The sequence below is a fragment of the Urocitellus parryii genome, chromosome 9, assembly GCF_045843805.1.
Source record: "Urocitellus parryii isolate mUroPar1 chromosome 9, mUroPar1.hap1, whole genome shotgun sequence".
Taxonomy (NCBI): Eukaryota; Metazoa; Chordata; class Mammalia; order Rodentia; family Sciuridae; genus Urocitellus; species Urocitellus parryii.
In genome coordinates, this window is record NC_135539.1 from 103,476,015 (window position 1) to 103,490,548 (window position 14,534).

Consider the following 14,534-nt stretch of genomic DNA (forward strand, 5'->3'; position numbering starts at 1 on the left):
TACTGAGTGTTCTGTCTCCTCTTCAGACTTAGGAATTTACCCTGGATTGACTCCGTGTTGAACAGAGCCATCTACTGACAAAACAAATGCATTTGTTGTTTTAGGCATTCACTAGAGAAACTGGGTTTTGGCCTTTGGCCCAAACTATCTCAAATTTGATGTCAGTTTTTCATTTCTCCCTGTATCCCCTTAATTATATTGTTGAGATGCTTCCATTTGCCTTGCACACCTGAAATACTTTGAATGCCACAATGGGATGCTTAGCTTAACCACCACGTCAGATTTAAATAGATCAGAAAATGAGAAGAGATGGGAAAATACAGAGAAACAGATTAGCATATTAACAAAAGTTCCACTCACCAATATTCTGATATTTATTTTTTAAAAGATCAAAGAATCGAAAGAATAGGGAAAGAAAGAAAAACCGCATATTCCTGGTGTATCTAGAAAGCGTTCAATTACTCGCCTCATTCTTTTGGGAATGAACTCTAGAGAACAGGATAACTACCATTGTTTTGGCTGGCATACAAACTTCATTCAAGGGAAATTAGTGTAACCAAACAGGAGGGAGTTTTGTAGCTTAGAAGCCTCTTTTGTGTAAATACACACATGCTTCCATGGATTCAGTCTTGTACCACTGCCAAAAGCATTGGTACAGTAGCTTGCTCACCAGAGCACAAAACAAAGGACATTTGCATAACAGCAAAGTTCATCTGTTGGAATTATTGCTTGGATCTCTGTTGTGTGCTCTCTTTCCCCCACCAAAGGCAAACACTAGATGATGCTAAATAGTGCAAATTGCTGAAGAAATTTAATTTAACCTACAAACTAAGGGCTGTTTTAAGAAGTCTTTATTAGTTAGATTCAATAGAAAACTGGTTAAATCAATCTACCTTTTTTGATAGGCATATCAAAAGTATATAGACTTCTGTTATTAAACATTCAAAGGAAAATAATTTTTAAGCATATGTTTATGATATATACCAAGTCTATAATATGAATTTGGCAGTTTTAAGAATTGCTCTGCACTCAAAAACAACAACAGCAACAACAACAAAAAACTAGAGTTATTAATCATTTCAGAAATGACTTTTCTTTTCAATCCTGAGGGAATTTTGCAAAACTTGTGACAGTACCAATCAATAGGATGCAACATCACAAACATAACACTTCACAAAGGCAAAGCTACATAATGGACATTGTTCTGGATTCTTTCTAACAAAAATTTTATAACTAGGCATTGCTGATGGTGGCAGATCTGAAAAAGAACAAGTATTTTCAGAAGAATAATAGCTCAATGCACAATGGTACTTGATTCAGCATATATAAACAGTGATCAAAAGTATCCGGAACAAGTTGCCTGGATTTTTCTTTATTTCTTCCCCTCTTTTGATTTTGTAATATCATCCAGGAATGAAACAATATACATGCCTTGTCACATTGCTAGAGAAGTTTAGATTAGCTTGGCTATGGGGGATGAATTACAAGGGCAATCACCAGAGGCCCACTGAGTGGTGGCAATCCCAGATGAGCGATCTAAAAGTTCCTAAGAAGGAACTTTCCTGGAATATAAAGATATGATACCCTAGCTTTAACTTCTTTAAAAAGTTATTTTTAAAAGGTATGCACCTGGAATGACCTTTTTACAGGCAGAATTCAAAGGCAGTACAGGGTATCATATGGAAAAAGACAGGACCTGCAGGGGTATACGTATGATTCTTTTCTGGTCTGTCTCCCTCTTCTTATAAAGTCACCAATATTCAGTCATGGGGGTTCTATGCTCATAAATTTAGCTAATTCCAATCACCTCCTGTAGATTACACCTCTTTACATCATACTCAACTTATGATTCCACCCTTAATACTTCACTGTGGGGATTAGATTTTAACGTGAGCTTTTGGAGGCAGCAAAGGGTATTCAAGCCATAGGATCACCTTAGTTCTTTTTATTTTCACACCGTGGGTCTGTAAGAATCCAGTCTGATGCAGAAAGAAAGAGAAATGACCCAAACTCGTGCCAACTAAAAAATAAATTCAAAGTAAAACATTAGTAAGTATAAAAAGAGGTGATGTGACTTGGCTTAGACATGAATATCAAGAAAAGATAACTGGAGGGCAGAGTAGATCAAAATCACATTCTTACAATCTGAGTACAAGGAAAATAATTACGTAATCACAAAGAAATGGTATTATCTAAAAGAAAAGAAAAGAAACACAGGCACTTTTTTTTGGTCATGAATTTCTTAAGAAAATTCATTTCATTTTATGAACTTGGAAAAAGTCTCTCTACCGATACTGAAAAAGATTAAGTCAGTAAATTAGAGTAACTTCACAAATGAATACATATCCAAACTTCTAGAAAATGTTTGCAAATTGAATTAGGCCATATATTAAAAGAATGATATACTGGGACAAATTTGATTTAATTCCAAAATTTTAAAGATGTCTCAAATGTATTAACATACTTCTTACATCAATGAATTAAAGGAGAAAGCCCATTTTTAAATGAATAGATGCAGAAAAAGCACTTATCAGAATCAGCAGTCATTTCTAACAAAAATGCAAAGTAAAATCAGAAGAGAAAGAAAGATATTTAAATAGGATAAAGTCAATATGCAGATTGTTGTGTGGAGCTGTTGGTTCAACTGATGATAAATAAGAAAGACAATGCAGAAATAACTAAGCTGAGATGCAGCAAACAAAGCTCATTTACAGTGATGTCACAGGCCCCTAAACCCTGATGTTCGAACTCGTCTTCTCACAGTTAAAGCAGAGTAAAAGAGAGCATGTCTGCGGTTCTCAACTCCTCTCACCTAGAAGGGTCCTCAGTTCAGCTCAGACAGGCAAAGCCACTGCCTAGACCTGTGCACCATGAGAAGCAATAGTGTCACCTTGACCACATCCAGTCCTCATGTTGCTCTGCTGTATACATTTAGTGCCCCTTATTTACAGGTCTGATAATAAACCAAAGTCAAAGGAGTTGAGTCTTAAGTCCACTGGTTTTTAAAGATGGGCTGATTTTTTGATATCTGCTTAAATCAAACCATAAGTAAAATCATTATAGATATTTTACAGAAGAAAATAATAATGAAAACTAATACTTACCAAATTTATACTGTGTCCAGGAATTGTTCTCATTGAATCCTTAGCACAACCTTGCCAGACTAATTTCATCAGTATCCCCATTTCACATACAGGAAAAATGAGAATTGAGAGATTAAGTAGCCTGCCAAAAATTACATGACAAATAACCTGGAGATTCACACCCACGCAATATGGCCCTGAACTCTAAACTACTTCTTCATAATGCAACATGTGAAGACTACACCCTCTTCCTGGAAAGAAGGAAGAGTTAACATAGAAACTTACTTCATTCAAATCAGAATGCCAATGATGGTTTTGTTTCATTTTCTTTCAAACTGGAATGATGATCTTTAAGTATAAATACAAGATTAGTTGGAAATATTCAGAAGAAAGTTATAGAAGAAATGAAAACTGAGATGATATTTACTTTATAGCATAGACTTTAAACTACTGAATAATAACCTTAAAAATAGGCAACTGGAGTGATATGAAATCTATGAGTAGTTTTGATTTGCATTTCTCTAATTGCTAGAAATGTAAAACTACTCTAAGATTACATCTCACTCTAGTCAGAATGGCACCTATTAAGAATACAAACAACAATAAGTGTTGGCGAGGATGTGGGGGAAAAGGCACACTCATACATTGCTGGTGGGACTGCAAATTGGTACAGCCAACCTGGAAAGCAGTATGGAGAATCCTTGGAAAACTGGGAATAGAACCACCATTTGACCCAGCTGTCTCACTCCTCAGTCTATACCCAAAGAACTTAAAAACAGGGACACAGCCACATCAATGTTTATAGCAGCACAATTCACAATAGTTAAACTGTGGAACCAACCTAAATGTCCTTCATAAGATGAATGGATAGAGAAAATGTGATATATATACACAATGGAATATTATTCAGCCTTAAAAGAGAATAAAATCATGGCATTTGCATGCAAATGGATGGAGCTTGAGAAATAAGGCTAAGTGAAATTAGCCAATCCCCCCAAACCAAATGCCAAATGATTTCTCTAATTTAAGGATGCTGATTCATAATATGCTTCGTTGGCGGGGTGGATTAAAATGAACTCTAGATAGGGCAAAGGAGATGGAGGGGAAGGAGAGGTAGGAAAGATGGTGGAATGAAATGGACATCATTACCCTAAGTACATGTATGAAGACACAAAAGATGTGACTCTACTCTGTGTACAACCAGAGATATAAAAAACTGTGCTCTATATGTGTAATATAAATTGTAATGCATTCTATTGTCATATATAACAAACTAAAATTTTTTAAAACTTTAAAAACATCCTCTGATTCAAACCAGAAAAAATAGGCAAATGCTCAAATGGTCATTGGAACAGACTAGAGAATTAGAAAGAGAAATAAACATATGTGGGAGTTCAACTTATTATAAAAGAGGTATTTTATTTCATTAGGAATGAATGGTTTACTTTAAAAGTGATAGTGGCCAGACTGTTCATGTGTAAGGAAATAAACAGATCACTCTATCACACTATATACTTAAATTTCAACAAATTTAATGTTCAAAATCAGTGTTATAAAATAGAAGGTTTAGGAGAAAATAAAGGAGCACTTTATGTTCTAAAGTGAAGAATCCCTTTAGAAAAAATGAAAATAGGTAGCTTTAAAAGAAAAGATAGTTATATGTTTCTGGAAGATGATATAATTATTTTTCACAATGCATGAGAACCCCCACATGTTAAAATCTAACGGATACATGGAGAAAACATATTTGTATTACATTTACAAATTAATGCTCTCTCCATAATATACAAATAACTTTTTATAATTTGTAATAAAAATAATTGAATAGAAACAATTTAAGAAGATACAGTCAGTAATATTCACAAAGATTTACCTTTTACCAAAGTCAGGGAAGTGCAAATTAAAAAACAAAATTGGCAAAAAAATTAAAATCAATAATTTCAAGAGTTTGTGAGGACACAGATCATGGATGCTTTACTTATTTGTTATAAAGTGAATTATCTCAACTTTTTTGGAAAGTATCAATCAATGATGGTTAAAATTAGATATATTTAACTTTTGGCATAGCAATCCTTGGTAATCCTATCCAATACAAAACAAATGCCATGGTATCTGTTACAAGCATTTCAATATTGTTTCTGGCAGTAAAATAATGTCAATTGGATAAGTGCTGAGTAATCTGTTTTCATTCGTGAAAAGAATATTACATAACAGCAAAAAATGATAAACTGTGTCCATATTTTATGGTCTGAAAGGCCAGTTGCCACATAAGGGGTAGGAAATAACTTTTTTCTGTAAAAACATGAAGAAGAAAGAGATCTTACATGTGTGCAGACACATTTGCTTTTTTGTATTTTGCATACAAAAAAGCATAAAAGAATAATATATGATTTTCTCACCTTAAAAGGGTAATTGCAATGAATGGAAAGAGGTGAGGAAGAATGTATTCTTTCTCTGACTGCAAAATACAAATATAGTATTTGAAATTGGTGGTTAATATTAGCATTTCTAATGGGAAGGAGGATATTTTTAAGAATAACTCTAATTTTATTTCAATAAATATTTATTACCCACCTTACTCTGTATGAGTTTTCAGGAAATCCGTTGTGAAGAGAAATTGCTGTATAGAGTCAAATATTCCCACACCATTTTCCCCTCTTGAACATTCAAATCTTCTATTGGTTAATAGTCTCATAATTATGCCACCTCAGGTTGGGGGTGCAGGTTTGTAGCAGTAGAGTGTTTGCCTAGCATGGACAAGGCCTGGGGTTCCATCTCTAGCACAGCCAAAAATTAAGCAAAAACAAAAGCAAACGAATTATGCAAACTTACATATAGACATAAGGGCAAGGATTGTTTATTCACCTTACACATGAGGACCTTAGACATAGGGACACTAAGGCCCAAAGATGTTAAGTATTTCATTCAAAGTCATACAGATTTAATAACATAACTCGGATCACCTATCAGATAAATTTGTTCTTAACCCATTCTCAATCTGTTATATTAATCCTTGTAAATACTCTTATTCATAAGATCCTTAAATATAGTGTGATGGAATTAAAGAAGAAAGGAAGTTGGTTGCAATGTTTATATGTATTATTCTTTTCAGACTTGAAGCCAATCAACATACCTACATGTCTTAGTTTCTGCTTAAAACAGGGAACTTTGAAAGTATGTTTATTTTTTAGAGCTGATTTTCAGGATATGAAAGAATCAGCAAAAGTTTTGGGTCCTTAAACACCTAACTAGTTATTTACCTGTCCTATTTTCTGAAAATTTACAATAACTAAACAGAGAAATGGAAATCTAAGTAATAAGAAGCCACTCAAGCAAATCATTTGGATAGGCAAGCTGTCTTTGAAATAAACATTTTATTTCTGGTAGGAAGCCATTAATCCAATTGAAGGTTTTCAATGTGAAATTATTTGTTTTAGAGAACACAACTCTTACTTATTCATTCCAACAGCCTGTTCTTTTGTCTGATTTTTCAGGGATGCAACAATATTTTATAATATTTCCTTTGTAAAATGGATGTTAAACAGCTTATGAGAAACTAAACTGAAAGCTTTAATCTCAAACATTTTGGACATACTGTAGAGAGTGGAGTCTTAAACATAGGAAAGAATAGAATCCAACACTTAACTAACTAGCTTCTTAAAAACCTTGGACACGTATATTTTTAATAATAGCTTCGGGATATTTTCAGGAGGGTGATCAAATTAAATGCCATTTCTTTTAGCCTATGGTCAGTAGACCATAATGACGATGTCCTTTTCCACACGGTCTAGAAAGCCATAGGTTGAGGGTTTTCTCTGATATGTAGAGAAAAAAAGAAATAAATAGAGGGATCCTGAGGAAAATAGAAGGTAAATCAATAGAGTTGAAGCAGGAAACCAAAGGGAAGGAAGAAAGAGAAGGAAAGGGAAAGGACTAGGGAACAAAGTTGACCAAATTATGCTTTTTACATATTTACATGTAGAAGTGCATGACAATCCATTCCAATTTTCTGTATAACTGTAATGCACCAAGAAAAAATAAATAAAAATAAAATAAATGAAAGAAAAAATAAAATAAGAAGAAAAAGTGTTTCATATCATACTTCAAACATTTCTAGAAAAGTAGATTCATTTCTACTAATTCACTACTCGCCAAAAGACACATTTTGCTTAATATATAACATTTTAGGAAATGAGAAATATAGCTAATTTTAATGTAATCATCTATAGAAAAGAAAACAGGGTTTTCTCTTTAAATGACCTTTAAATGACTGTCTCCAGAGTCATTAACATCAGATCCCTTCATCTCTGTTGGTAGATACCTTATTCAAGTTTTTCCTTTTTTTTAGTTTTTTATTTGTTCTTTTTACAGTAGAATGTATTTTGACATGTCATACATATGTGGAGTATAAATTCCCATTCTTGAGGTTGTACATTATGTGGAGTTTTATTGGTCATGGATTCATGTATGAACACAAGAAAATTATGTCTGATTCATTATACTGTCTTCCCTATCCCCATCCCCTCCCCCTTCCCTTATTCCCCTTTGTCTAAGCCAATGAACTTCTATTCCCATCCCCCCTTATCATGTGTTAGCATCTATGTATCAGAGAGAACATTTGGCCTTTGGTTTTGGGGGTCTGACTTATTTTACTTAGCATGGTAGTCTCCAGTTTCATCCATTTACCTGCAAGTGCCATAATTTCATTCTTCTTTTTGGCTGAGTAATATTCCATTGTGTATACGTACCACATTTTCTTTATCCATTTATCTGTTGAAGGGCACCTAGGTTGGTTCCACAACTTAGCTTTTGTGAATTGAGCTGCTATAAATATTAATGTGGCTGTGTCCTGATAGTATGCTGATTTTAAGTCCTTCAGGTATATACCAAGGAGTGGTAACTGGGTCAAATGGTTCCATTCCAAGTTTTCTAAGGAATCTCCATACTGCTTTCTAGAATGGTTGCATCAATTTTCATTCCCACCAGTAACATATGAGTGAAACTTTTCCCCCTCATCCTCACCAACATTTATTAATACTATATCCACAATAGCTGAACAAAAATGCATTCTACTGTCATGTATAACTAATTAGAACAAAATTTTTTAAAAGTTTCCCAAACAAAAATAAATAAATAAGTAAAGATTTAAAAGTTCTGTTTTGAAATAACAGGAAATCAGGGATCAAGTTAACTGTCCTTCCAGAAGCAAAAAAAAACACAACCCAAAATACACTCATGAGTCACTTAAAGACTGGGCAACATTCTGAGAAGTGTCTTGTTTGGCAAGTGTCATTGTGAAGACATCAAGAGTGTGCAGCTAAGGCAGCTAAAGCAGTTCAAGTTTTATCTTATGAAGGCTTTTCCTCAGCCTCAATACTAAGTTCCAAATCAATTCACTGTTAGATCAACTACTAACAGACTGTCTCCCAAATTTTCATTCATTCAACTGTGGCCAAACCCTGGTCTGAGTTCTCAAAATATTCTTGTTTAAAAGGCAGGGAAGTCATGAATCCCTCACCTGGATCAGGTTGAATTTAATAGTAGCAGCGCTTCCTTTTTTTTTTTTTTTTTTTTCATGAATGTTACAAGTACTAGGAAGCCTCCAGAGCTTGACCTTGACTCGTTTTCCAAGTTCACAGATAGCACTGCACCTCCAAAAGCAAACAGAACTTTATGTCACTGTGCAATCTTTGCTTGCTTTAGGTTCCTTTCTTGAGTCTTTTTTGCATGCAGCAAATCCTGTGTAGTCATAAGGAGCACATCTGAAACTACTCTTTATTCCAGCATCTCTTCTTAGAACCCTCCAAGAGGCTCTTAGTTTTAACAGTGACTTCAGGCTGGGTAGCCAATGTTGAAGAAATATTTGTCCCTTGTCAATTATGAATTGCTGTAGTAATCAGCAGGGCCACTGCTCAACCATCGTGGGGTAGCGGTGGGGCGGTGGGCAGGGGAGTCTGTTTTGTTACAATAATCAGCAAGAATGTTCTTATGAAAATCTCAGGTCATATTCCTCTGGAGGAAACGTTTTGTCTTTGATTTAAGATAGAAAATTTTGGTCAGTCCTTCTCTATTTTAAGTTTTCTATTTCTTTCTCAACTTAAGATGACTGAGAAAAAAAATCTAATTAAATGAGAGCCACTCAAATAAATCATTTTGATAGGCAAGCCATTTCTGAAAGAAACATTTTTCTGAGAAACTCTAATTTTAATTAAAAGTTAATTTCTTTCTGACTTTGATTTTAGGTATAGTCATAAATAGAGATAACATATCATCCTGTTGAAATCTGTCTTTAATGACTTCAAAATAAATAGATACTAAGGGGTTTTTAATTCATGTGCCTGATTTTAGGGCCCTTTTTCTCCGCCAAAGCATTAGTGTGTTATTACTACACTCTCCCAAAATGTAGCTGGAAAAGAAATCTTAGACATTACAATAATTCTATTACCAAATGTTGTTAATTTTTTTTTTTTTGATGCACAAGTTCGTGTGTTAGATAAATAAAACCAGCCTTGGATTGTCGTTTTATAAAAGCTCTCTGCCCATTCTCTATCCCTGGACATAGGAAGTGTCCTTATTGCTTTACTTGCTAAATTCCATACAAATAAGATCCAAGAACTCAATTGTGCATCCCCAGAAAATGGAAATAATGACTAATCTTTCCCCATCCTACAAAGAAAAGTGATTTCTATAGCATGTGCACTAACATTCCAAACAAGAGAGTTCTGATGTTTCCTTTAATTGAGTTGTAAACAAGAACACTATCAAATCCTGCCACTGTCCTACTGATGCCTGTGGATGTGTGAATTTTCTCTGTGTGCTCACTCTGTGTCCTTCAGGACACCCACAGCGGAGATGAATCGCTAAGGTGTGTATTGGTGTGACAGTCCTAGAAAGTATCAAGACGAAAAGCCAAGCCCAGGAAACAGCGTTCCATTTACTTCCTGGTGGACTGCTAATTGATCCCAAACCCTTCATTACTGTCTAGTACAAAGGCTAAGTAGAAGGCAGTCACGCGGAAAGCGACTTCACTGAGAACAGGCAGAGCCAAATCCTAGGCCTTGTGAACTTGAGTTGCTCTGTCCCTGTGTTGTCACACTGATTCTGAGTTTATCTTCTATTTCAGGTCACTTGGAAACCTCCGCTCATCCAGAATGGAGACATACTTAGCTATGAGATCCGCATGCCCGACCCACACATCACAGTAACCAATGTCACCTCTTCAGCGTTAAGTCAATTAGTTACCCACCTGATTCCTTTCACCAATTACTCTGTCACGATTGTTGCTTGCTCAGGGGGTAACGGGTATCTAGGAGGGTGCACAGAGAGCTTACCTACCTATGTTACCACAGACCCCACTCTACCTCAGGAAGTGGGTCCCTTGTCTGTGATTCCACTAAGTGAGTCTTATGTTGGAATTTCTTGGCAGCCAACATCCAAGCCAAATGGACCCAATTTGAGGTAAGAGAGTGTAGATTTTGGCAAGGTGCTACCTCTCAAAAAATTAGGGGAAGAAGCTTTAACTTTGGGGGGTTTTTGGAGGGAGGGGGCTACTGGGGATTAAACCCAGGGGCATTTAACTACTGAGTCACATCCTCGGCCCTTTTTATTTTGCTTATTTATTTATTTTTGAGACAGAGTCTTGTTAGGTTGTTAAGGCTGGTCTTGAACTTATGATCCTCCTGCCTCAGCTGGTATTTCAGGTGTGCACCACCATACCTGGTTAAGAAGCTTTTACTTACAACTGAACATAAGAACTAATTTCTTACTGAGTATCCCACTCCTCCCACCCCCTCATTCATAATAATCATTCAACATCATATTGGATATCTTGACTTATATGAAACCACAGAATCATCATAATATTGAGAAGATCTGAAAACCCTTGAAATTGTGATTATTGTTCTATAAGGATTCTCTTCATGATCTTCCTCTTGATTTTCAAGTATATTTTTATTCTAAGTTAGGCAATGCTGATGAATATTCTGCATGACACAGTTGCAGAAACACATCTCAGAATTCTAAAGGGAAAGCTATAATTCTTTGGCACACTATTACTATCGGAAAACTTGTAAAATGTGCAGTCAGGGATATAGATAAGATGAAAGAAAAGAGTTGTGATTCTAAAATGGCTTTGTTGTAACCTGAACTTGATACTTGACCAAGAATACAGAGTTAATAATAGTATCATTGTTTATAAAGTATTGATGGTAGAAATTTTAAGAAATCATTAACTTGGTAAGCTTTCTGTATTTCTACTAAGTGTGAAACCAGCAATAAAGATTTGGCAAATCTGACTTAGAAAAAATCTAAAAGGTTATCATTCTTGCTGATAGTCATACAATATGAATGTAGCTGATTGTTTCAAATGAAATGAATATATGATTCTAGAGCCAGAAAAAAATGTCTATCTGAAAAAATATTTAATGGTAAACTTAAGATATTATTCTTTATGTTTGAATGCATGCATCACACATGCATACCACGAAAAAAACCCTGATTTTTGGTAATAACATTAGTTGAGATAATCCTGATGTTCCTGCTTGTCTTTTGCTTTAGATATGAGCTTCTGAGACGTAAAATTCAGCAACCACTTGCATCAAATCCCCCAGAAGATTTAAATCTGTGGCACAATATTTATTCAGGAACTCAGTGGTTTTATGAAGATAAGGGTCTTAGCAGGTGAGATTACAAAAACTATAAAAACAAATGCTGGCATTTAGTTTGGGGCATGTTGAACAGTTCAAAGTATCTTAGTGTCTTCATTGTGTGAGCACGTTATCAGTTGTGCAATGGAATATGTTTGGTTATTATCTGTGGCATTAATCATCGAACCGTAACAGTCAGCATGTTTAATGTTTGCCATCTTAGCTTCATGCTTAAAATAAGCCTTTGAAGTCAAATTTGTAGACGTTTGAGCCTTAACCTATTGCCTTTGTCACAACACTATCAAGATGTGAAACTTCATAGGGGAATTTGGAAATATTGAATATATATAAAACTGTAAATTAGTGGACACTTAGATGCTTGCCATTTCTGAGAACTAATTGGTTATAAGTCATGGACTCAGTCCATAGGAAATTATCTAGTGAACAGCATTGAGACTTGAAAGAATTTAATAAAGAGTTCAAAGAAGTTAAGAAATAGTCAAACAGGTGATGTTAGTGATGTCATTTCTACGTGGTAGAACTAAGAAGTCCCAAGGTTCTGTTTCATCCTGTGCTGGAGAACTAGCTTAGTGACCTCAAGCAAATCACTTAAGGACTCTGAGTTTCACTTTTGTTATCCTTCAAAATGAGGTGTTGGTGGGATTAAGTGACTTCAAATTTTTCTTGGGTCTAAGCACTATAATCATATTTCAACATCTGTGAATATTACTTTATAAAAACCTGTCAGTCATACTTCTCAGTAACTTTGTCAAGTTAGTGATTTATCCGGACGCACCACTGAATAGCTGTGTTCTGAACCCTGTCACAGCTTGAGCCTGTCCTCCTACCCCTTCTTACCAAGGCCTTTGTATCCCAGCTGCATCTGCAATACATCCAATGTCTCCAATGGATGCCACTGGCTCACTCTGCTTCTCCCCATTATGGAATATTCCCATTGCCCAAAGAAATCATCCTTCAAGTCTTGGCCTAGAAGTTTCTTGCTCCAGAACGTATCCCTGCCCATCACTTGCTGGTTCCAGTCAGCTTCCCTTTTAGGTATTTCCATAGCATATCCCCTAACATAGCACCATTATTGTTGTAATGTACCAGCCTGACTGCTTGCCTGGATACTACCTTACATCATGACATCAACCGATTTCTCTATCTTCCAAGCCCTCCCATAGTCCCTGGCACCTAGTAGACATCAAAACACATGTTAAATGAAAGGCTATGCTTACTCAATCAAGGGTCGTTGGTTTTTTGATTCCTTAACTACCTTAGACTATAGTCTTTATTATTCTCTTTGGGGGAATGGGCCAAACTCAGAAAACTTTCCCTATCTAAAAGAATTGTGGGAAAACATAATAGATGTTCTAAGATTCTTTGCCGGGAGGCAGCATGAATATGTAACCAAGCAACAGAATAAACCATATGAAATTGTCACCTTTTTAAGTAAGAGATGGTCGATTATGGGCGGATCCTTTCTATTCAACCTAAACTTTCACAGTCATTATACTATTCTCAACTATTTTTGATCTGTTATTGACTTCACTTGGCATTCCTATGTGATTATTGCTTAAGTTGAAGGAATTCATTTATTCAACAATTTATTTTTTCTTGCTATATACTGAGCCACAATGATAAGGAACAAAAGATAAATCCAGCATAGACCTTGTCCTTGCAGAACTCATGATGTGACTGGAGAGCCCCCCTCCCATCCCCAGGGACTGCGATTTACATATTAATTGCTATCATCACAGTTAACTTCATAGTCACCAATTTGACCCAGTAAAATCATTTAGAAAAAGTAACTTCTTATGATCTAAGAACTTTTAAGTGCCTTAACGGTTACAGTTTCCAAATAAAGATAACCTAACATTACTGAATCTGAGTTTCAACTGTGATATATTCAGCAGAAACACAGAATAAATCCCACAGAGTTAATTTTGATTCTTCATAGAAGAAACAATAGTTTCTTAGAGAATTAGCACCAAGGCCAGAATCCTAATTGTGAAGTTTAAGTGATTCCTCTAAGAAGTCTTAATGAGAAGAACAAATCTAAAGTGTATCAGAAAAAAATCCACACAAATTAAATTGGAATGTGAGCGGAAATAAGCATGCTCATGACAAATACTTCTAAAAGGGAAGTGTATATAACAAAAAGGTGCTGAAGAGATCTTTTGAGTAGCCTCATAATGCTGAATATCAAGTTTTTTTGTTGTTGTTATTTTGTTTTTTTCTTGTTAGGACTAGCAAAGTATTTTGTTGTTGTTAATATTCAAATAATTGCTACACCCTTTTAAATAGTGTATAGTAAAAACTATGCATGCTCTCTTTTTTTTAAAAGAGAGAGTGAGAGAGAGAGAGAGAGAATTTTTTTAATATTATTTTTTAGTTTTCGGCAGATACAACATCTTTGTTTGTGTGTGGTGCTGAGGATCGAACCCAGACCGCACGCATGCCAGGCGAGCACCGCTTGAGCCACATCCCCAGCCCCTGCATTCTCTCTTAACATTCAAAATAAATGCATGAGTCTTCATATTGCAAGAAATTGCTTTCTCTTTCTATCTATCTTTCTTTCTTTTTTTGTTTTCTACCCTTCTGCCCTTAAAAGTCCCAAAATGAGAGAAAACTGGAAGTTAGTTCACTGGTAGACTCTGTTTTTCTATTTAAAGGAATCCATCTTATTTGGTCAGATGCTTCGGTTGCCCTCCTGACAACAGCCAAAGACAACCAGCTACTGGTCAGTTAGCTGCAGTCTCCAAGTACAGTGGTAGCAGAACTGAGAAGCCATTTGGTGTTGCTG

General features: G+C 35.3%; 1 protein-coding gene across 1 annotated transcript in view; it reads left to right on the top strand.

Annotated features, from left to right (window-relative positions):
* Ush2a (usherin) overlaps window positions 1–14,534 on the top strand; it is a 748,724-nt gene that overhangs the window by 493,782 nt on the left and 240,408 nt on the right. The window contains exons 41-42 of the mRNA XM_026388000.2: window positions 10,207–10,541; window positions 11,640–11,762. Of these exons, the coding sequence (XP_026243785.2) occupies window positions 10,207–10,541; window positions 11,640–11,762 (458 nt within the window). The remainder of the gene's footprint in view (window positions 1–10,206; window positions 10,542–11,639; window positions 11,763–14,534) is intronic.